This window comes from Equus asinus, chromosome 20 (genome assembly GCF_041296235.1).
Source record: "Equus asinus isolate D_3611 breed Donkey chromosome 20, EquAss-T2T_v2, whole genome shotgun sequence".
Lineage (NCBI taxonomy): Eukaryota > Metazoa > Chordata > Mammalia > Perissodactyla > Equidae > Equus > Equus asinus.
The window spans coordinates 81,152,166-81,177,803 of NC_091809.1; the positions used below are offsets into that span (position 1 = coordinate 81,152,166).

The following is a 25,638-nucleotide window of genomic DNA, read 5'->3' on the forward strand; positions in this document are numbered from 1 at the left end:
ACCTGCATTTCATATTTCAGAGTCATGTGGAAGCACCAGGATCCCATTCCTACCACTGAAATTAAAACAAACAAATAAAAAAACCAATTAGCATAAAAGTCTTTGGGGGTGGCCAGACTAACTTGAGAAGACAATAAGACATTTCACAACACTGAGTTTTAAGAAGAACAAAGTTTATGAAATCTTGTGGCAGGATAGAGCAGACTCTGCATAAGCTCTATAATTGATGGAATTTTGGTGTAGTACTTCCTGCACTTCTGATCCAAATAGCTAAACTGTATGCTTACTAAAAGCCAGTCAGTTATGTCTCTTCCCAAACCTGTTAACACCACTGTATTTAGTTATCAGAAATATGACTGCAAAAAGAGAGCTATTGTTTCTACCAAAACTATTTAAAATGCTTAAAACATACTCAATGAAAGACAGTTACTAATAAAAATTTCTATTGAATTAGGTGTGGTTAAGATTCTGTTACAGGTTGGGAAAAACAGTAAAAATCTAAAGATTCTGTATTCACGTCTCAAAGTTCTTCCCAAGTGCCTCTGTTTTAAATAAACTTTTCACTCTAGGGTTTTTAAAATTTTTCCTTTGTTTCTTAATGCAAGAAAGACTAAGTAGAACTATAATTAGGGTCCCATATTCAAAGGCCATGCCCTACATCAAATAATTGTCAAAGATTATAAAACTATATGTTTTCAATTAAAATAAAACTTTGTCAGTATATACATACTTTTCAATAATTATATTCTTTCACGTCTTAAAAATTAACTGACCAACCATCAGCCCCTATCACATCTGATAATAGGGCTTCCACTGTGATTCATTAAGTTCAGTTCAACAAGCATCTACTGAGCCCCTCCTATTCACCAAATTCAGTTACAGATGCTGAGGGACAAAGAAAAGATCCAGTCGTTGGCCTTAATGAAGCATATAGTCTAATGGAGGAGACAGGCAGATAAATAGAAGATGCCAGTACATGGAGATATGATAGAGATATGCACAGAGTGCCATGGGAACACAGAAGAGGGGCACATATGTCAGGAGAAAGCAAGAATGATGCCAAAGGAGTTAGCCCAATAAACACGGTAAACGGGGGTGTCACCAAATAATCTGTACAAAGCCACTTGAGAAAAATGTCAAACTCTTTGTTACTCTTGCTTTTTAAAAAATCACTATGTACATTATCACATCATTTTTTATTGCTCAAGATGAGATAAGAAAAGGAAAGAGTTACTGTACTCGTTCTACTAAAGAAAGGAGGAAGCAAAACAGTCCTTGAGCGAGGCCTGATCAAGTGGCCAGTCTGCCTTCAGGATGAAGAGTCATCCCACTTCAGTTTTATTTTTTTACTTCTGGTATATTGTGTGACTTTAACTCACAGGGTTTGATTTTTTCCCCCTTCCGTTGATTTATCCACCTTTGCACCTTCTAATTTCTCCTTTGGAAAATAGACACCAGCCATGAGAGTGGGGTCCCCATGATGGGAATAGTGTCCAACAAGAAGAAGAAGAAACAAGACCTCACTCTCTCTCTCCGCCTACATGCGACAAGGATAGGTCACATGAGCACACAGGGAGAAGGGGGCTGGCTGCAAGCCAAGAAGGGGGCTCTCACCAGCAACCGAAGCAACCAGCATCTTAATCCTGGACTTCCAGTTTCCAGAACTGTGAAAAATAAGTGTCTATGGTTCAAGCCACCCAGTCTATGGTATTTTGTTATGGCAGCCTGAGCTAAGACAGACATTAAGGTTTTTTTCCCCATATTTTGGCTATCATGAATAATGCTGCTGTGAACATTCACATACAAGTTTTTGTGCAGACATATGTTTTCATTTCTCTTGGGTATATACCTAAGGGTGCAATTTCCAAGTCATATGGAAACTCTATATTTAGCATTTTGAAGAACTGCCATAGTGTTTTTCAAAGTGGCTGCATCATTTTACATGCCCATCAGTAATACATGAATTTCTCCACATCTTCCCAATACTTGCTATTGGTTGTCATTCTGATTGTAGCCATCTTAATGAACTGAAGTGGTATTTCACTGTGGTTTTGACGAGCATTTCCCTAATGACTGTCCTATTCCCTGTTCTTTTCTAGTAGAATGTTCCAAATTTTAGATTTGTCTGATTCTGTTTTCTTAACGGACTTTATTGTTTAGAGCAATTTTAGGTTATCAACAAAATTGAGCAGAAGGTACAGAGATTTTCCATATAAACCCCCCCCACATTCCTCCCCATCAACATCCCCTACCACAATGGCACATTTGTTACAACCGGTGAACCTACCCTGACACATCGTTAGCACACAGAGTCCAGTTTACATTACGGTTCACTCTTGGGTATGGACGAATTTATAATGACATATACCCACCATTATAATATCATACAGGATGGTTTCATTGCCCTAAAAATCCTTTGTGCTCTGCCATTTCATCTCTCCCTTTTCCCTAACCCCTGGCAATCACTGATCTTTTCACTGTCTCCATAATTTTGCCTTTTTGCAGAATGTCATATAGTTAGAATCATACAGTGTGTAGCCTTTTCAGACTGGTTTCTTTCACTAAGTAATATGCACTCAAGGTTCCTCTGTGTCTTTTCGTGGCTTGATAGCTCATTTCTTTTTAACAATGAATAATATTCCTTTATCTGGCGGTATCACAGTTTATTTATCCATTCATCTACTGAAGGACATCTTGGTTGCTTCTAAGTTTTGGCATTATGAACAAAACTGCTATACACATCTGTGTGCAGGTTTTTGTGTAGACATGTTTTCAACCCTTTTGGGTAAATACCAAGGAGTGTGATTGATTGCTGGATCATATGGTGAGACACTGTTTAGTTTTGTAAGAAATCACCAAACTGTCTTTCAAAGTGGCTGGACCACTTTGCACTCCCACCAGCAATGAGTGAGAGTTCCTGTTGCTCCACAACCCCATTCCCTTTTCAATAACTATTTCCTGGGCACTTAACAATGTTCCTAGCATTTCCACTGGCATAAAGAAGTAAACAAGAAAGATATAGTTCCTGTCCTCAGAACTCAAAGCAAGCCATTAAAAATACGAAAGGGGCTGCTTCAGCTATGGAGTCTGTGCCCTGTCTAGGGAGGGAGAAGAGGGCTATCAGAGGAAGTAACACATAAGCTAAGACCTGAAGAATAAATTGGAGTTAACTAGGTGAGAAAAATTTTTTTTAATATTTTTTTTCCTTTTTTCTCCCCAAAGCTCCCCCGGAACATAGTTGTATATTCTTCATTGTGGGTCCTTCTAATTGTGGCATGTGGGACGCTGCCTCAGCGTGGTTTGATGAGCAGTGCCATGTCCGTGCCCAGGATTCGAACCAACGAAACACTGGGCTGCCTGCAGCAGAGTGCACGAACTTAACTACTCGGCCACAGGGCCAGCCCTAGAATTTTTTTTTAAATGAGATCATTCTGTGTAGAAGGATCATCCAGAGTAAAGGCAAGGTAGTGCATTCAAAGAACTGAAAGAGCTTGGCTTAGACCACGAACAATGCTGGAATAGGGATCCAGTGAGGAGACTGGCATGATTTGTAGGCAATAGACCGAGAAGAGCTTTTTTTTTTTTTTTTTTTTAAAGATTTTATTTTTTCCCCTTTTTCTCCCCAAAGCCCCCTGGTACATAGTTGTATATTCTTTGTTGTGGGTCCTTCTAGTTGTGGCATGTGGGACGCTGCCTCAGCGTGGTCTGATGAGCAGTGCCATGTCCGCGCCCAGGATTCGAACCAACGAAACACTGGGCCGCCTGCAGTGGAGCGCGCGAACTTAACCACTCGGCCACGGGGCCAGCCCCGAGAAGAGCTTTTAAAGTCAGGTTACAATCTGATTCCGATTTGGACTTTATCCTGAAGACAAAGTTGCATATGTGTAAGTAGTACGCTGAAAAACTACATACACATATACACATACAATACATACATACATATCTATACATATAGGGATTAACGTGATTGGTTTTGCATTTTAAAAAATATCACTCTGGTTACAAGGCAGGAAAATATCTAAATGAGTAGTTTCCCAACTTTGACCGCAAAAAAAATTTTTTATAAGTTGTATATATACTGCTCTGTTAAGATACTGCATATATTTTAAAACATATAAAATATATTTAGAAAAATGAGCTAAGAAAATAACATATATACAAAAAGAAGTCACAAAGTCTTCTTTCTGCACTCCAACAGATCATTTGTCTCACCACCTGTGGTGTGCGCATCCTACTTGGTGACCGCTAGTTTAAATGAAAAAGACTAACCTCCTTGCAAGGCATACACGGGGCTTCATAACCTGGCTCCCCCAGTTTCTTTTACCGCAACCTGTAGTTCAGTCACACTGACCGTTTACCCAACTGATCTCTTATCTCCCATCATCAACCTCCAGTCTGCTCTGCCTTTGCTCTTCACTGCTTACCCTGTCCTTTCAGCCTGGAATACCCATCCCCTCTGTCGTCCAATCCTACCTGCCCCTAACCTATGTCTCTGCTTATTGAAATCTTATGCAACTTCTCGATCCAACTTATTTTTTGCTCTTTATTCCTTTCAGTTTTTCTCTTTTGAAACAATTTCAAACTTCAGGAATGTTGAAAGACTAGTATAGAGAATTCCTGTATATGTTCTACTCAGATTTACCAATTTTAACAATTTGCTATGTTTATATATATATTACTATTATTTTTCTGAACCATTTATGAGTACATTGGATACATCATGTCCTTTCACCCCTTAATACTTCAGTGTGTATCCTAAATCCATTTTAAATGTCACCTCCTAAATCAAATCTTTCTCCGCTTCCTCCCCAAGAAGTCAACTGTGCAAGGCATCTAATAATGTCTGGCAAGGTCAGTAGTTATCAGCTTTTGGGGAACACTGTTTTGCCCAGAGAGCTTTATATATACTCGGCCCTCGGTCCAGAAAGTCCTGATTCAGTGGGTGCCCTGGTACCTGTCTTTTAAAGGCCTGCTAATGATTTTGTTGAACATCAAAAGCCAAAGACCACTGTTAAATTCTAAGATTCATAAAGGCATGGTCCAGCTCTCCATAGTGCACTAAAGAAACTCCAGAACCTGGCACAGTGCCATGCATTACTAAGTATTTGCTGATTGGGTGATTTTTTTCCTTCTCCCTTGACGATCCAGCATTTCACATTAGAGTAAGAGTATGTACAGATACGGCAGAGGATGGTGAGGAACGTCCCTGAATTGAGAAAATATAATAGAGGAAACGAGTTCTGAAGAGGAAAGAATGTTATTTGAGTGGAACGTGGACAATAAGAATGGAAAGGTTTACTTAACAAGGTGACATCTGACATAGAACTTAGAAAGATTCACAGGCAGAGATAGTGAGGGAGAACATATATACAGTTCGAGTAAAGGTATGGAGATGTGGAAAATGTTTAGGGATAAGCACTTCATTCAGTAGGACTGCAGTGAGTCTAAGAGAGGAATAGAAAACAAGGCAGAGGGGTGAGCTGGGAGCATATATAGTGGTTTTTGAAGTTTGCATCTATGATACTAGCACCAGACATGGTACTTTATGTACTTTATCTCCAAATCTTTCACAAGACCTACAAGGTAATTCCTACATTATCATTACTCCTACATTATTATCCCGATTTTGCATAGGAAGAAAGTGGTGTTCAGAAAGGTCTAGAAATTGGCCAAGGTCAAATAGCTAGTTAAGTGGCAGAGCTGAGATTAGAAATAAAGTCTGGGAGCCCGCCCAGTGGCGTAGTGGTTAAGTTCGTGCGCTCTGCTTTGGTGGCCTGGGGTTCACAGGTTCAGATACCAGGTGCGGACCTAGCACTGCTCATCAAGCCACACTGTGGCAGCGTCCCACATAAAATAGAGGAAGATTGGCATAGATGTTAGCTCAGTGACAATCTTCCTCAAGCAAAAAGAGGAACACTGGCAACAGATGTTAGCTCAGGGCCAATCTTCCTCACAAAAAAATTTAAAAAATAAAAAATAAAAGAAACAAAGTCTGTCTGGCCCTAAAGCCTTTCCTTGTGTCACATCTACCTTTGGAGGTAATGAAGAGAAATTTCAGAATTTTGCTAAGCTTGTAGGCAGGTGTCCAAAAGAACAGAACTTTTACTTAGGAAAAGACTGCATGGTGGCCCATGCCACCTGTGATGTTAATAAGGAGAAGTCCAGGTGAGGAAAAAACAGGTTCTCAAATAGAATGATGGCACTAAAAATGGAAAGAAGGTGACCACATCTAGAAATCACAAAGATAGAACCTGAAGATCTGGCAAATGAAGGAATATGGGAGTCCAGAGAAGAGGACGAAGAGGACTAGTCAAGGATGAAACTGGTTTTGTGCCCAGAACCTAGCAAACGTGGGGCACAGGAAACAAGAGCAGGAGGTGGTTTGCAAAGGGATGGGGGAGAAACTAGGCTGCCCAGAAGCAGCTCTCTAATGTGAGCCAGATGGAGGAGACTCAGCCTCATCTCCACATCTCACAAGTAATCAAAGGAGTGTTCAGGAATTATTTTGGTTACTTCCTCGCTAATCAGTGATTAACTCAAGTGTTCTCCAGACACAGTAAAATACTGGAAAGAAAACAAGACCAAGAGGATAAACACTGATATTTTGAGTCTCTTAAAATGGTTTATCATGGTGACTATACCCAGATGCAAGGGAAAACTATAATGTGCTTGTATGTTTTAAAGGGGGAGGGGGGGCTGGCCCCATGGCCGAGTGGTTAAGTTCGCGTGCTCCGCTGCAGACAGCCCAGTGTTTCGTTGGTTCGAATCCTGGGTGTGGACATGGCACTGCTCATCAAACCATGCTGAGGCAGCGTCCCACATGCCACAACTAGAAGGACCCACAACGAAGAATATACAACTATGTACCGGGGGCTTTGGGGAGAAAAAGGAAAAAAATAAAATCTTTAAAAAAAAAAAAAAAAGCAACGCTTTAAAGGGGTAGAGGGAAGTAAAAACTCTTCTAGCTCTAAAAATCAACAAGTCACAAAAGCAAAAGAACAATTTTTTGAAAGCCCCACCAGAGTTACTAAGATCTGCACGACTGATTTCAGTCAAGGACCAATGCCCTCCTTCCCTCCATCCCTGAAACAGCATGCCTCCTCCTGGCCGAGGCCAAGCAGACTCTTGTGCTCTAGGATATCATCTCTTCTCTAAGATCTTCACTTTGTCACCTTTCTCTCCTGTATCATCAATCTCTCCCTGTCTAATGGATTGTTCACATATTCTCTACTATCTCCAAAACCCACCCTCCAGCCCCATTTACCTGTGCCTCTACACTTTCCCGAGTTTTCAAAAGAACTGCCTCCAGACTTCCTCACCTCTCTTCCCCATCCATTCCTCAAATCTATTCACAGCACTGAAACAGCGCTTTTGTGTCTTCATCTTACCCAATCTCTCAGTAGCATTTAATAACTGAAACATTCTCTTCTCTAGTTTTCTATAATCCTATTCTCCTGGTTTTCCTATCTCATCGTTGCTTCTTCATCGGTTCCTTTCTTGGCTCCCACTATCCTTAAGATCTAAACCAGGGACTGTAAATTCATACGCCCAGAAAGGCATCTGAGTAAAATAGGCTAAGTGAAAGAAAAATAAGGAGCAGTGTAGAGATTGTGGTCAACTGGACAGATCATACTAAAGAGAATAGCTTGAGCTGACTGTTACTGCACAGAAATACAGGCCCAGTGATGGTGCATCTTCCAATTATCAAGGGAAGGCAAAAAAGGATTTTTATGGGAACTCTCTCAATTTTCACATGTAGGCAACTAACTTAAAACATGGTTAAGTTTTAAATATGGGCCAACTAAAACACGTCTGCATGCCAGATTCTGCCTTTGGGTGATGAACTTGTGATATTTATGTTCATCTCTGGGCCCTCTTCTCTCTCTACATTCTTTCCCTCAGTGATCTCATTAGTTCCCAAGGTGTTAAATACCAGCTTTATGACAATGATGCCTAAGCCTCACCTCTGAACTTCAATCTCACATCTATTCTCCACAGGGCCACAAGAGTGATCTTTTAAAACATAAATAGGATCATGTTGCTCTCTCGCTAAAACTCTCTGCTGGCTTTTAGAATAAAATTCATCCTCTTTACTCTGGTCTATGGTAAGGCCCTGAATGATCTGGCCCCTGCCTAAATCTCTCCAACCTCATATTCTGCCACTTTCCTCTTAACTACCACAGAATATAAGGGAAAAGGTAGAAAGGAAACAGATAATTACAATACGGTGCATTAAGCACTGTGACAAGGACATGCATTGTTCAGTGGGAGCACAGAAAAGGGTCATCTAATTCTATGAGGGGGCTGAGGAAGGTTTAAAAGAAGGCTTTCTAGAAGAAACGACACTTAAACTGAGTCCTAAGTGACAAACATGCTGAGTTCATCAGACAAGAGAGGGTGAAGGCAGAGATGTAAACATATATATGGTACCAAAACAGCAAGTAGTTTGATACAGCTAAAGTGTAAGGTCCACGTGGAGACTTGTGGAAGATGAGGCTAATAAGGACCAACCTGCCAAGGAATATAGATTTTCAAATAGGTTTTCTCATTTAAAGAGAAAATGGGTGAATTGAAAGAGGCACACCTGACCGGAGAACACTGGTGAAATTTAGCATAATAAACCAGTTTTCACCATTGACATGCTACAATTCATCAACAGGTGTATATTTTCTGAAATGTTATCCAAATTGGCACAAATAAGAAATTCAAGAATAGGGAAGTTGAGTTATTTAAGCCAAAGGAACAAATGTGAAATGTGTGAAAGCAAAAGAACATTCATTGATCCTTAAATTATACAAATTAGAAATTCTGGAGATATTTAAAAGAGGAATCTAAGCATTTTCCTTTTCTTCCTCTTGAATGCAAACTGACTGATTCAGTCACATGGAGAATAAAACATTTAATTAATATAAGGGTAGCTCTTAGCCAACATTTCATCACTATGTTCCCCTTATAAACTCTAAGGCATCAAAGTTAAAATAAAATACACATTTGTAGGAATTATCCAAAGCATTTCAAAAAACAAATAACGGACAAGTTTCCCTACATGGCTATGACTAATGTGAAAACTGAGGCAGTCAAACAGTAATGGAATTGGAATAAAGAGGTCAACATACCATCTGCATCTTATAATTAGATGTTCATATTCATAGCACTTTACTACAGTTTTAAGAGTCTCTCAAGCATATAATAGAATTTCACTGAGTTGGAACCTCTTGATTCAAATATGTTCACATGGTACCAGTCAAAGATTTTCAAGGTTACAAAAGAATACAATATATTCTGATACACATTTATTTTGAGCCATTTGACTGATCACATTGTGGGAAGGTGTACAAGGGTGTTAGAATCAGATCTAAATTAGAATCAGATCTAAATTAAATCAGATCTAAATTAGGTCTATCACTTATCAACTTTGGCAAGTGGCTTAAATCTCTTTGAGACTCAGTTGCCTCAGCTGTAAAATAAGGATAACAATGTTTATCATGAAAGGTTGCTGTGAGGATTACTTAGCATGTACCTGGCATAGAATAGGTATCAACAAATTTTATTTTCTAGTCCCTAAGTCAAGCTATGAAAAAGCTCAAATGCACAGAAAATAAGAGTCATTCGATTTTGGAAGTAGGTCGGCTTATTTACCATGACAGAAAATTAAAGGCCCAAACAACACTATGAGTTCCTTTTAAATTACATCATAATTTACCATGATGTGTAAGAAGGGACCCAGAATAAACAAAAAAGGAGATGGGCATTTACTATAAAGTATCAAAGGCATTAATGGTGTAATGTGTGATTATTTTTAAAATCTATGAACTCAGGTAGGGTTTTTAGTGTTACTGGGGGTGTCAGAACAATGCCAGCTACAATTACAGGGCATGCATGATAGTCCTTTCCAGGTGAAGTTAGCATTCACAGTAGAAACAAACGCACTATCACACTGGAGAGGCAGCAGAGTGTAGTGACTAAAAGCATGAACTTTGGAGAGCTGTCCTAAGAAGTTTGGACTTTATCCCTAAGCAGATGGGAAGCCACTTAGGGTATTTAAAAAGAGCTTTTCTAATTTTTCCCCACCTACCCTAAAGGGAATTGATCACTCACTCCCTTTTCTAATCTACCACTTTTCTAGTGTATAACCTTATTATAGCAACACACACACAGAGGCCAGAATATCCCATTTAACCTTATCAATGTATTCTGGATTACTTTCTCCCTTCCCACTCCCAATAAGGGTGCTGCAACATTAGTAGCAGACAGGCTACTACATTAGTTTAGCAACTCGGGGGCTATAGTAGGAACTACATTAGTGTGGTAGGCAGAATAATGGCTCCCAAAGATGTCTCCGTCCTAACCCCAGAACCTGTGACTATGTTACCTTAAGTGGCAAGAATGACTTTGCAAATGTGATTAAATTAAGGACCTTGAGACAAGGAGTTTATCTTATCACAGATTATTCCAGTGTACCCATCTTAATCACTTCAATCCTCAAAAGGGGGAATTTGGGGGAGATGTGACTATGAAAGAATAGCCAGAGAGATGTAAAGTTACTAACTTTGAAGATGGAGGAAAGGGGCCATGAGCCAAGGAATGTGGGCAGGCATATAAACTGGAAAAGACAAGGAAATTGACTTTTGAGCCTCCAGAAAGGAATAGAGACCTGCCGACACCTTTTTTTAGCCCAGTGAGACTTGTGTCAGAATTATAATCTACAAATCTGTAAGATAATAAATTTACCTTAATTATTATTTTAAGTTACTTCATTGGTGGTACTTTGTTACAGAAGCAATAGAAAACCAATACGGAGAAGAGCCAAGATGGCGCCGTGAGTAGTCCTCTTTGTCTCTCGCCCTTCGAGTCTACAATTATTTGGACACTTATCGCTTGACAAAGGATATCCAGACAGCATCTCAGGACGTCTGAGACACCCACGCGACTATACATCGGAAGGCGGATGGACTTTCCTCCGGGAGGATGTGGAAATAGGTGAAAACTCTCCGACCCCGACGGGCAGCCTAGTACCCGCAAGCGGCTTTCTTCCAACGGACGCCCCCAGAGGATCCACACACATCTAGGGCAGGAGCGAGAACACAACAGAGGAGCGACGGTGGAAACAGGTGACCAGAACCCTACCTAAACCCCCTGCAATTACTCCTAAACGCAGAGGGAAACTTTGGAGTTGCACACCTGAGCCCGTGGGGAGAGTCTCTCCCCGCCATTGGCGGGGAGACCCAGCCTGGTGCTCGGGGCGCCCGGACGGTCCCAGAGAGAGACACGGAGGGCACGGAGATCTCCCAGCTGCCGTTGCCCACCCCGTGGGACTAGGGATTGCCGGAGATCTCAGAGAGGACCGGGGCCGGGGGAATTTTCAAAGGCCGGTTCTGCGACCCGGAGGGGAAGCGCAGGAGCTCCGCCCGGGCAGCAGACAAAACTCTCTGTCTGCCATTAGCAGAGGGGCCACGCTGAGCATTCACGGCTCCGGGAGAGGCCCGGAGAGAATCCCAGAGGGCGGGGCGACCCCCAGCTGCCTTTGCCCGCCCCGTGGGGCTAGGGATTGCCAGAGATCTCGGAGAGGACTAGGGCGGGGGGAACTTTCAAAGGCCGGTTCTGCGACCCGGAGGGGAAGCGCCGGAGCTCCGCCAGGCAGCAGACAAAACTCTCTGTCTGCCATTAGCAGAGGGGCCACGCCCAGCATTCACGGCTCTGGCAGAGGCCCGGAGAGAAACCCTGAGGGCGGGGCGACCCCCAGCTGCCGTTGCCCGCCCCGTGGGTCTAGGGATTGCCGGAGATCTCAGAGAGGACTGGGGCTGGAGAGAGTTCCAGAGACCCAGCTTAGTAGCCTAGGGGGAAACCCTACAGGCTCACAGCAGCCTTAGGGAAAGCCTCTGCACAGCACCAGTAGAAGGCACCCAGCCGCCAGCCACAAGGCTGGAAGACCCCAGGGCAAAAGCAGCATAGCTAGGTGTACTAACCACAGACTGTAGAAGATGCCAATAGCTCTCCTGCGACCCATAGAGGACAAGTGAGATTTGGTGGGTGCCGACAGCAACGGAGCGACAAATATAAGTGATCCCACCCCTGGCCGCTGGAAAAGCCCATGACACCGTTGCAGACCCCAAGGAGAGAGCACATCTAGGTGGGCTGCAACAGTAGGCACCTGCAGCCTGAAGCCCCCCTGTGACGGCCCCCACGGCAGAGGAGGGAATCCAAAGGGCCACTGTGGCTACGAAGAGGGGCCCAGGCCCAGTTAGCAACTACGGACAGGGTTCCTGGTTGGTGAAGTATAAACAGCTGCTCCCCCCACCGCAGCAGCTGAAACAAGTGAAAGGAGCAACTAAACTCTATCTCCATGCGGAGGCACAAATCAACAACATCAAGCAATATGAAAAAATACATTAAATCTCCAGAACAGAAAGAAAGTAACAAATACACAGAAAACAATCCCAAAGAAAATGAGACATATAACCTAAATGATGATGACTTCAAAACAGCCATCATTAAGATTCTCAATGAGTTAAGAGAGAACTCTGACCGACAACTCAACGAGTTCAGGAGCTATGTCACAAAAGAGTTTGATACGATAAAGAAGAACCAAACAGAAATATTGGAAATGAAGAACACAATAGAGGAGATTAAGAAAAATCTAGATGCTCTGAACAGTAGGGCCGATAATATGGAGGAAAGAATTAGCAATTTGGAAGATGGCAATATAGAATTGTTGCAGGCAGAGGAGGAGAGAGAAGCAAGACTTAAAAGAAATGAAGAAACTCTCCGAGAATTATCAGACACAATTAGGAGATGCAACGTAAGGATTATAGGTATACCAGAGGGAGAAGAGAAGGAGAAAGGGGCAGAAAACCTATTCAAAGAAATAATGGCTGAGAACTTCCCAAATCTGGTGAGGGAGATGGATCTTCAGGTGACAGAAGCCAATAGATCTCCGAACTTTATCAATGCAAGAAGACCAACTCCACGGCATATAGTAGTGAAGCTAGCAAAAGTCAACGACAAGGAGAAAATATTAAGGACAGCCAGGCAAAAGAACCTAACCTACAAAGGAACCCCCATCAGGCTATCAGCAGATTTCTCAGCAGAAACTTTACAGGCTAGAAGAGAGTGGAATGATATATTCAAAAATCTGAAGGACAAAAATCTACAGCCGAGAATTCTCTACCCAGCGAAAATATCCTTCAAATACGATGGAGAAATAAAAACTTTCCCAGATAAACAAAAATTAAGGGAGTTCATTGCCACAAAACCTCCTCTTCAGGAAATCCTCAGGAAAACCCTCATTCCTGAAAAATCCAAAAAAGGAAAGGGGCTACAAAACCAAGAGCAGAGGAGATAAGTAGAAGGACAACAACAGAGAGTAGCAGCTCTACATCAGAACAGATTAAACCATGGGACGAGAAACAAAGGAAACTGAAGAAAACCGGAAAACAAGACACAAAATGGGAGTGGTAGGCCCCCACGTCTCAATAATCACTCTAAATGTAAATGGATTGAACTCCCCAATCAAAAGACACAGAGTGGCAGGATGGATCAAAGAACAAGATCCAACAATATGCTGCCTCCAGGAAACACACCTCAGCCCCAAAGACAAACACAGACTCAGAGTCAAGGGATGGAGAACAATACTCCAAGCTAATAATGAACAAAAGAAAGCAGGTGTCGCTATACTAATATCAGACAAGGTAGATTTCAAAGCAAAACAGATAAAGAAAGATAAAGAGGGACAGTATATAATGATAAAAGGGACTCTCCACCAAGAAGACATAACACTTATAAATATATACGCACCCAACACAGGAGCACCAAAATTTGTAAAGCAACTCTTAATAGAACTAAAAGAAGACATCAACAACAATACAATAATAGTAGGGGACCTCAACACACCATTAACACCAATGGACAGAACATCCAGACAGAAAATCAACAAGGAAATAATAGAATTAAATGAAAAATTAGACCAGATGGACTTAATAGATATATATAGAACACTTCATCCAAAAACAGCAGGTTACACATTCTTCTCAAGTGCACATGGAACATTCTCAAGGATTGACCATATTTTGGGAACCAAAGCAAACATCAATAAATACAAGAGAGCTGAAATAATATCAAGCATCTTTTCTGATCATAACGCTATTAAACTAGAAATCAACTACAAGAAAAAAGCAGAGAAAGGTGCAAAAATGTGGAGACTAAACAACACGCTTCTCAACAAACAATGGATCATTGAAGAAATTAAAGAAGAAATCAAATATTATCTGGAGACAAATGAAAATGAGAACACGACATACCAAATCATTTGGGATGCAGCAAAAGCAGTCCTAAGAGGGAAATTCATCGCAATACAGGCTCACCTCACTAAACAAGAAAAAGCTCACGTAAGCAACCTCAAACGACACCTAACGGAACTAGAAAAAGAAGAACAAACAAAGCCCAGAGTCAGTAGAAGGAGGGAAATAATAAAAATAAGAGCAGAAATAAACGATATTGAAACAAAAAAGACAATAGAAAGGATCAATGAAACAAAGAGTTGGTTCTTCGAAAGAATTAACAAAATTGACAAACCCCTAGCCAGACTCACCAAGAAAAGAAGAGAGAAATCGCAAATTAATAAAATCAGGAATGACAGAGGAGAAATCACAACAGATACCAATGAAATACAAGAGATCATAAGAGAATACTATGAAAAACTATATGCCAACAAATTGAACAACCTGGAAGAAATGGACAAATTCCTAGACTCCTACAATCTCCCCAAACTGAATCAGGAAGAAATGGAGAATCTGAATAGACCAATCACAAGTAAGGAAATAGAAACGGTAATCAAAAACCTCCCCAAAAACAAGAGTCCAGGACCAGACGGCTTCTCTGGAGAATTCTACCAAACATTCAAAGAAGACTTAATACCTATTCTCCTCAAACTGTTCCAGAAAATTGAGAAAGATGGAGAACTCCCTAACACATTCTATGAAGCCAACATCACTCTGATCCCCAAACCTGACAAGGACAACACAAAGAAGGAGAACTACAGGCCGATATCACTGATGAACATAGATGCAAAAATCCTCAACAAAATTTTGGCAAACCAATTACAGCAATACATCAAAAAGATTATACACCATGATCAAGTGGGATTTATACCAGGGACACAGGGATGGTTCAACATCCGCAAGTCAATCAACGTGATACACTACATCAACAAAATGAAAAACAAAAACCACATGATCATCTCAATAGACGCAGAGAAAGCATTCGACAAGATCCAACACCCATTTATGATAAAAACCCTCAGTAAAATGGGTATAGAAGGAAAGTACCTCAACATAATAAAGGCCATATATGATAGACCCACAGCCAACATCATACTCAATGGACAAAAGCTGAAAGCCATCCCTCTGAGGACAGGAACAAGACAAGGGTGCCCACTTTCACCACTCCTATTCAACATAGTACTGGAGGTGCTGGCCAGAGCAATTCGGCAGGAAAAAAAAATAAAAGGAATCCAAATAGGTAACGAAGAAGTAAAACTCGCGTTGTTTGCAGACGACATGATCTTATACATAGAAAACCCCAAAGAATCCACAGAAAAACTATTAGAAATAATCAACAACTACAGCAAAGTAGCAGGGTATAAAATTAACGTGCATAAATCAGTAGCATTTCTATACACTAACAATAAACTAACAGAAAAAGAACTCAAGAACTCTATCCCATTCACAATCGCAACGAAAAGAATAAAATACCTTGGGATAAACTTAACCAAGGAAGTGAAGGATCTATACAATGAAAACTACAAGACTTTCTTGAAAGAAATAGGCGATGACATAAAGAGATGGAAAAACATTCCTTGCACATGGATTGGAAGAATAAACATAGTTAAAATGTCCATACTACCTAAAGCAATATACAGATTCAATGCTATCCCAATCAGAATCCCAAGAACATTCTTCACAGAAATTGAACAAACAATCCTAAAATTCATATGGGGCAACAAAAGACCACGAATTGCTAAAGCAATCCTGAGCAAGAAAAACAAAGCCGGCGGAATCACAATCCCCGATTTCAAAACATACTACAAAGCTACAGTGATCAAAACAGCATGGTACTGGTATAAAAACAGGTCCACAGATCAATGGAACAGAATTGAAAGCCCAGAGATAAAACCACACATCTATGGACAGCTAATCTTCGACAAAGGAGCAGAGGGCCTACAATGGAGAAAAGAAAGTCTCTTCAACAAATGGTGCTGGGAAAACTGGACAGCCACATGCAAAAGATTGAAAATCGACCATTCTTTTTCACCACACACCAAAATAAACTCAAAATGGATCAAAGACCTAAAGATTAGGCCTGAGACATTAAGTCTTTTGGAAGAGAATATAGGCAGTACACTCTTTGACATCAGTTTCAAAAGAATCTTTTCGGACACTGTAACTCCTCAGTTGAGGGAAACAACAGAAAGAATAAACAAATGGGACTTCAGCAGACTAAAGAGGTTCTTCAAGGCAAGGGAAAACAGAATTGAAACAAAAAAACAGCTCACTAATTGGGAAAAAATATTTACAAGCCACTTATCCGACAAAGGGTTAATCTCCATAATATACAAAGAACTCACACTGCTTAACAACAAAAAAACAAACAACCCGATCAAAAAATGGGCAGAGGACATGAACAGACATTTCTCAAAAGAAGATATGAATATGGCCAATAGACACATGAAAAGATGTTCATCATCGCTAATCATCAGAGAAATGCAAATCAAAACTACACTAAGATATCACCTTACCCCCGTTAGATTGGCAAAAACATCCAAAACCAAGAACGACAAATGTTGGAGAGGTTGTGGAGAAAGAGGAACCCTCATACACTGTTGGTGGGAATGCAAACTGGTACAGCCACTATGGAAAACAGTATGGAGATTTCTCAAAAAGTTAAAAATAGAAATACCCTATGACCCAGCCATCCCATTACTGGGTATCTATCCTAAGAACCTGATATCAGATATCTCAAGAGTCCGTTGCACCCCTATGTTCATCGCAGCATTATTTACAATAGCCAAGACGTGGAACCAGCCTACATGCCCAGAAACTGATGATTGGATAAAGAAGATGTGGTATATATACACAATGGAATACTACTCAGCCATAAAAAAAGACGAAATTGGCCCATTCACAACAATGTGGATGGACCTCGAGGGCATTATGTTAAGCGAAATAAGTCAGTCAGAGAAAGACGAACTCTATATGACTCCACTCATAGGTGGAAATTAGTATATTGAGAAGGAGATCTGATCGGTGGTTACCAGGGAAAAGGGGGGGTGGGGGGAGGGTACGGGGGGGGAAGTGGTGTACCCACAACATGACTAACAAAAATGTACAACTGAAATTTCACAAGCTTGTAATCCATCATAACATTAATAAAAAAAAAAAAAAAAAAAAAGAAAACCAATACAATTACTAACAGATGGCTAGTATTCTAGTTACTAAACTGGTATCTTAAGTGTCTTTTAAAATTCTTGCCTAAGAACTTCAGCTCATCTGAAATCTCTATTAGAAAAGTAAAAAGGCAAGCTACAGACTGAGAGAAAATATTTTCAACACATATAATATTTGACAAAAGGCTGATATCTGGAAAACGTGATACAAAAAACAGTCAGAAAAAGACAGACAACCCAATCTAAAAATGGGCAAAAGACTTATAGAGGCACTGCACAAAAGATGATATCCAAAAGGCAAATACATTTCTGACAAGTGCTCAACATCATTACTCATCAGAGAAATACAAATCATAACCTCAGTGGGACACCACTGCACACTAAACCAGGATGACGAAAATTAAAAAGGATTGACAAGTGTAGGCAACAATGTGGAATAACTGGAAGTCTCAGATGGTGCTGGTGGGAGTCTAAAATGGTCCAATCATTTTAGAAAACTGTTGGCAGTTTCTAATAAATTTAAATGCAGACTACCATGACCTAGCAATTCTACTCCCAGACCCATGCCCAAAAGAAATGACTACATATGTCCATCAAGAGACATATACAAGAATATCCATAGATTCTTCATTCATAAAAGTCCCAAACTGAAAACAACCCAAATGCCCATTAGCAGGAAAATGGGTAAATGACTTTTATTATATTCACACAATGGAATATTACATATGATTAAAAAAGAATGAACTGATATAAACAACACAGACGAATCTCAAAAGCATTACATCAAGTGAAAGAAGCCAGATGCCAGAATACATACTATATGATTCCATTTCTATAAAGTTCAAGAACACGTAAATTAATATATGTGAATAGAATTCAGAATAGTGGTTATCTTTTAGGGGGTATGTTGACTGAGAAATGGCACAAGGGAACTTTCTGGGGTGACTGAAATTATCTGTATCTTGATCTGGGTAGTGGTTACACAGGTCAAATTTTATTGAGCTGTATATATACTTAAGATTTCTACATTTTACTATATATGAAATATACCTCAACTTAAAAAAACAAAGAACTGGGAGGGGAACCTCCTGCCTGCTGTGCTCCAAATACACTTTGCCCAACAAAGCACTGCCACCTAAGTGACTTGCTTTAGTTCTATTCATACTATTTCTGGACACCTATCCAAGCCTTCAGTCAGGTTAAGTTAGCAAAAGACAAACGTTCCACAGGCAAAGGAAAAGTAAGAATACAAGATAACAATGATAACAGTGGTTGAGAGAGAATATGGCAAGTGAAGGGAGAACAAGGATAATTCTGTTCAAGGATATCTATAGCCAAATGAGGGTAAACAGAACGGAGCTAGCGTGATAACAACAGACATGATAATAACAGAAATGAGACTAGCTGTTAGGATTTTTTATACTTATTTTCCTAGAAAATAATTGGCATTCAATTATTGTCTTATTCGGGCTCCAGCCTAAAACACTGAAACATAATCCGCCCTGAGGGGGCCGGCCGTGTGGCCGAGTGGTTAAGTTCACGCGTTCCGCTTTGGCGGCCCAGAATTTCGCCAGTTAGGATCCTGGGCGCGGACATGGCACGGCTCATCAAGCCATGCTGAGGCGGTGTCCCACATAGCACAACTAGAAGGAGTGACAACTAAAAATGTACAACTATGTACCAGGCGGCTTTGGGGAGAAAAAGGAAAAATAAAATCTTTAAAAAAAAAAAAAGTCCACACTGAGGCCATAAACCACACTGAAATATAAGCCACAAGTGAGGCCACAGGAACCAGATGAAGAGCCCTTACAGCTGTCTGCTTTCTGCCTCAGGCTCTATTCTACCAGGCTTTCTCCCTTTCTACTTTTACTTTCTACCAAGCTGCTTTCCTGGCCACCTCATTTCCTCACTTCGTGGCCACTGACTACACAGGCTCCTCAGCCATCTGTAGTTCCTGCTTCTCTGGCTGAGCCTGTCCCTGAGTTTTGGTAACTAGGTGGGACATGTTTATTCAAAGTGTAGTCACATGAAAACCACAACTGCAGACGTATAAAGATTAGGAACTATTAACCAAAAAAGGAAAATATTTTGTTTCTTAGGTGATGAGATTATGGGTATTTTGCATTGTTTTCTAAATTCGTCTTCATTGTTACTATCACATTACTTTTTTCAACAAACTAGAAAAAAAATCATTGATGTTTCTGGTACTGTCTGGAAAACTGGGACTAAATAAGGATTTGAAAAGGTAAGTTAGCAGGCAAGTTATAAAATGATTTCCAAAGGTCCTTTCCACAGTACACTGATTTTATGTTTCACGACTAAACATAATTGGTATAATCTAAAAGGTTATGAGTCTAGCATGCAGTCTTCTCACCTTCCCCTTGACAAGAGGCATAACGTGAAGATCATTTCAGATGACTCTGATTCAGTCTGGTAGTGACACACTATAGGTATGATCACATTAAACTTAAGGCTGCTCCATGCAAAGAATTTCCAATGGTCCTTTTCATGGGGAAATAACTTTGTGTCTCTGTGACATTTCTACTTCAGTAACTTTCTATTTCAGCATTGGACTTAGAAAGAGATAATAAAACTCTTTAATAGACTTCTTTTTCCTTCTTTTTTATTTATGATTTGACTATTTTACAACATTTTATTTTTCTTGTTGCCAATTACCTACTCATTGAGATAACTGCACAAATACATCTGTACAACTACAAATAGATTTTGTTGTTGTTTATTTATTTGCAGTTCATCTCCCCTCAATGTAACACAAGCTCTCTGGGGACAAGGACTTTGTCTTTTTGCTGGCACATAATATGTACTCAAAAAATATTTGTTAAGGAAAGAACAAGTGAACACACTTCTATTTTAAAGGAATAAGATAAACCACAATGCGTGACTCTGAGAATAAAAAGAAAAACTAAATCTCATGAAAAAAAATTAAATCTCATGGAAAAGATTTCTTTTGGCTTGGTTCTATTTCAGATAATACACAGTTTTAAATTACTGGCTTATGGCATAAAGATTAAAAGCATATAGATCTGGGTTCAAGGTATGGCTCTATCATTTACTACTTGTGTGATCCTGGTCAAGTTACCTCTCTTCTCAAATATACATTTATAAAACAAAATTAAGGAGTTCCTCATAGGTTGTGGAAAGTTTTAAATGACATAATATAAATTAATGTACTTTCCACAGAGCCTAGCAGATAATAAATGCTCTATGAATGATAATTACTGTTGTCTCTTGAAACTCCACAACATTAACAGCAAATTTCACGGCCTCATAAAAATTAATGACTAAGCCAATATCACATTAAGCTTGGAAATTCTAAGAATTCTAATGTCAAACACTACATACTAACCAGGCAGGCAGAATTTCACTTCAAATAACTTGCTTTTACTTTTCAATTTATTCTCCTGGTTTTATTATGGGACAAGGAGTATTACACTCATTTGAATTCTTCATCATCTTTCTCTCTATACAAAAGGAAAAATAATTTTGCTTTTAAAAATGTTTACTTAAAACAAATATTAGGTTCTTATTCCCCCTTCAATTTAACAGCAAGTTTTACTAAGAGATCTATTAGAAAAATAATCAGAGAGACATCTTTGATTCTTCTATTGATCTGTTATGAGAGTCTCTTCCTTTCATAAAATGTGTATATTTGGGACAATATATAGTAGAAAAATAAACCAAGAGGAAGAGAAACACATTAGACAAAGCAACTGGGTGGTTCCAAAGCAGCTGTAACTGGGATGGTGCATGAAACAGATCAGAGGACTGGAAGAGCTGGCAAGTGCTCAGGGACACAGGATGGGAAAAAATATGAGAAAGTAATATTTTTAACTCAACTTCCCTAATTCTTCCTCATTGTACTTGTGCACCTTTTCTTCATAACACAACTGTTAATACATTCTTAATTATAAAATTATTTGATTAATGTCTGTCTCCCCTGCTAAACTATAAGCTCCAATGAACAACGGTTTGAGAACTATACCTAGCACATAATAGATTCTCAGTAAATATCTGTTGAATTAATTAAAAAGTGACTAAATTCTTAGTGGATCTAGGCTCTAAGCCAGAACACAATGCCCTCATAAATTACTAATAGTCTGTTCCTAATACACTTCTACACAAAGCCAAAATTCCCAATTCTTTCTACAAAATCTCCCTCAACTCCAAAAATTAAGTGCATATAAATTAATTATTATTGATTTTTGGTCACAAAATTAAAATACTGTAAATTTTGTTATGGTATTCAGTAAATGTCCCTGATTTGTTAATCATATATCCGTTTCCAGATAAAGTCTGCTCTGTCTGTGTGTGTCTCCCTCTCTCTCACACACACATATATTTTTGTGGTGGGGAGACATCTCACTGAAAAATTCAAACTAGTATATGAGAAAAAAGTCTTCGCAAAACATGCCTGTTGTTAGAGGTTTTTAAAATAAAGTATTCATTCATTCATCTAACATTCTCATGTATAGAGTGTACTTACACAAATCTAGATGGTATAGCCTGCTACACACCTGGGCTTTATGGTACTAATCTTATGGGACCACTGTCATATATGTATACTTATATGTGTGTATACAGACACACACACACTTTTACATTCTGCATCTTTCACTTGACAATAAATCCTGGAAATCACTCTGTATCAGTCAGAGATGTTCCTCATCCTTTCTACATCTGCACCGTACTTACTATGTAGATATACCAGTTTATTCAACCAACTTCCTACATATGGGCTTTCAAGCTGTTTACATTATTTTGTAATTAGAAATCAATCAGCAATAAATAATCTTGTGCACATTTACATTTAATTTTGAATTACTGGGGATATATCTTCATAGAAAATTCTTAAAAATGTGATTGCTGAGTCAAAAGGATAAACGCATATATAAGCTATTGCCAAATTCACCTACAAAAATTTTACATTCTCACAAGGAATGTGTGAAGAGTGCCTCTCTCTCCCACAGCCTTGCCAAGAGTATGTTGTCAAGTGTTTCACTTTTTGCAAATCTGATAAATGAGAATAATATGCCAGTGTAGTTTTCATTTGCACTTCTTTTATTATGAGTGAACTGAGTATCTTATATGTGTTGGTTATTTTTTAATATCTTTTTGGAGAATTTTCTGTCTGCCTTTGACCATTTATTTCTATTAGATTTTTGGTCCTTTTTATCCTCAACGTTTAAAAGTCATTTCTGTATTAGGGACATTAAATCTCTACCTGTAGTGTATGTCATAAATATTTTCACCATTTGGCCTTTTGCTTTGGACTTTGCCTATGGTGGTTTTTGCCATGCCAAAGTTTTTATTTATCTGGCCAACCTTTTCTTTTATTATATTTGGATTTTGACTGATAGTTACAAAGACTTTCCCCATACACCGGATATAGAAGAACTCCCAAGTTTTCTTCTACTATTTATAAGATTTTAGTTTTTACATTTAGGTCTCTGATCAATTTAGAACTTATTGTTATGTATGATGTAAGGAATACATCTGTTCTTTTTTCAAACACTATTTATTAAAATGTTCATTTTTGTCCCAGTGGTTAGAGATCCCAACTTTATCATATACTAAACTTTAAGGTAGATTTGGGTCTATTCATGCCTTTTTTTCATTTCACTGAATTACCTATCGGCATGCCAGTACTACACGATTTACCTAGGCAGGTTTTGCAGTAAGTTTTAATATATAGGAGAGTTTGTACATCCCTATAGCTCTTCTTTTTAAAAGATCTCCTAGATATCTTTGCATGTTTTTATTTTCATAGGAACTTTAGCATCAACTTGTCTTACTAAAAAAGCCTTATTAGTATTTTTATTAGTATTATTTATTTTAATAAATTAACTTAGACACACTGACATCTTTAAGTTGTCTTTCCAAAAACAACTTCTCATTTGTCCAGGTTTAAAACCTTTCGTGTCTTTCAGAAGTGTTTTAAAATTTTCTTCATACAGACTTTACACATTTCTTATCAAATTTTTCCTAGATATTTTATCTTTTTTTGGATGCCATTTTACATGGGGTTTTCTTCTCTATTATACCTAATGTGATATTGTTAGTATATATGAAGGCTATTGTTTTTTATGATAACTTAAAACCTGATATCTAACTAAATAGTTTTATTGTTTGAATCAGCTTGATAATTAATTAATTCTGTAGGCTAGAGTTTTCAGGAATACTACAATATCTGTAAAGAGAGATTTTTCTTTCTTTTCCAATTCTTAGGCCCTTGATCATTTTCTCTGGTATAAATGCACAGATTAACATTTCCAGTACTATGTTAAATGGCAGTGGAGATAGACATTCTTGCCTTGTTCTTGACCTTTGTAGAAATGCTTCTAGTGCTTCCACACTGAGTAAAACGCTAGCTTTAGGAGTGAGGTACGTATATTAACATGTTAAGACAGTATTCATCAATTCCTATTTTCTTGAGGTTTTTTTTCTTTAATCACAAATAGGTGTTGAATTTTGACAAAGGCTTTTTCAGCATCTATGGAGATAACCATATGGCTTTTCTTCTTAAATCTATCAATATAGTAAGTTATATTAACGGATCTCCTAAATTTGAATGGTCTTTCACTCTAGAAACAAACTCTGGTTGTTATGGTGTACTATCTTCCAAATGTTGGGCTAGATTCTGTTTACTATTTACTACTTTTTAAAATAAGAAAACAAAGTTAAATAATTCAAAATCTCTTGTTTAATAATATAATTCCAAAAAAAGCTTTTAAAACCAAAAGCTGTTTTATTCTTTAAGTTTGGCACAAATTCTTTTGACAACAAAAACTGACCTGACTGGACATGAGGCTATTAACAGGAATTCCTTGGCCCAGTCAGTGTGAGCATTCATCTGCTAAGCAGCAACATGAACATGCTCGCCCAGAAGGCTGCCCCCAGTCCCGGGGCATAGGAGGTACCCTGTAGCATACACCATCTACTAATTCTCCAACATCCAAAACGATCTGAATGCAGAAATACTTCTGGTCCCAAGGATTTGGATAAGGACTCATCAATCCATATTAATGATGCAATTGGAAGAAATTAAAAGAAAAACATTGATAGACTCTGGTTTCTCTTCAGATCGTATAAGTCTTTTGCCTTTTAAAAGAAAAGAATTGAGCTCAAGGGCCCTCTCTGAACTTTAGAGGCTGAATTTTATAAGGATGTTTTCCACGAAGAGATAATACTGATACAAAAAGAGGCCTGTCTCCTGTTAAGAACTGGATCATGGTGCCTCTATTGAGCCATATCTTCAGCTCCCTTAATTACCCCCAACCTTCTTCAGCTGGAAGGTTACAGGAAAAAGTAATTTAGAAAATACGTACCTCTATACATTCACAGGAATATCAGAAGAGGGCAGATTACCGTAATATGTGGAAGAGTTACGCAAATCATCACATCTGTATAAACATCAAAAAATGACTTTTCGTCATCAGTATGCAAAGGAAATCACTTCAGACAGTCATCCTTGTTAAGGGAGAAGAGAAAATCCTCAAACTCAGGGTGACAAATAGGATTTATCTAATACTGAACAATTAGGAGTGGCTGCCCAGATGCTAACTATCAGGAACAATGGGAAAAGAACAGTCATGCGTCACACAATGACACTTTGGTCAACAACAGACCACACATATGACAACAGTCCCCCAAGATTAGTACCATAAAGCGCAGGTGTGTAGCAGGCCATACACCCAGGTTTGTGTAAGTGCGCTCTATGATGTTTGCACAGTGACCAAATCACCTAAGGCTGCCTCTCGGAACACATCCCTGCCGTTACGGGAAGCGTGACTGCAGTTGTACCTCACTAGAGAAGAATTACAGCACCTACACACGCGACCACGGACTTACAATTTTCTCTCTCTCTATTCTGTTCTACTATTTTCTTTCTTCCTTTGACCCCATCCAAGATATAAGGACTAAATATCCCTCCTCTCATACAATGAGCACATTCCTCCATTTCCTGTGTCCGTTGGCTTTTATTTTTTAAACAAGTATTGAGATATACCATTAAATCACTCATTGCAAGTGTACAGTTTTATGAGTTCTAGTAAATTTAAGAGTTGTGCAATAATCACAATCCAGTTTTATGATACTTCCATCACCCAAAAAATTTCCCTTATGCCCATTTGTATAAGGGAATATCTACTCCCACCCTAAACCCCAGGTAACTAATAATT

General features: G+C 39.0%; 1 protein-coding gene across 8 annotated transcripts in view; it reads right to left on the reverse strand.

Moving 5' to 3' along the window:
* Positions 1–25,638, reverse strand: part of ACER3 (alkaline ceramidase 3) — a 158,946-nt gene that overhangs the window by 68,639 nt on the left and 64,669 nt on the right. For 5 of the 8 annotated variants that reach the window (XM_044752032.2, XM_044752031.2, XM_014855811.3 and 2 more), the window contains one exon: positions 3–55. The exons of 1 other annotated variant lie outside the window; for it this stretch is intronic. In XM_044752032.2, the coding sequence (XP_044607967.1) occupies positions 3–55 (53 nt within the window). Of the gene's footprint in view, positions 1–2; positions 56–24,786; positions 24,862–25,638 lie in introns of all 8 variants that reach the window. 2 more of the 8 variants (XM_070490611.1, XM_070490609.1) reach the window with 1 other exon arrangement.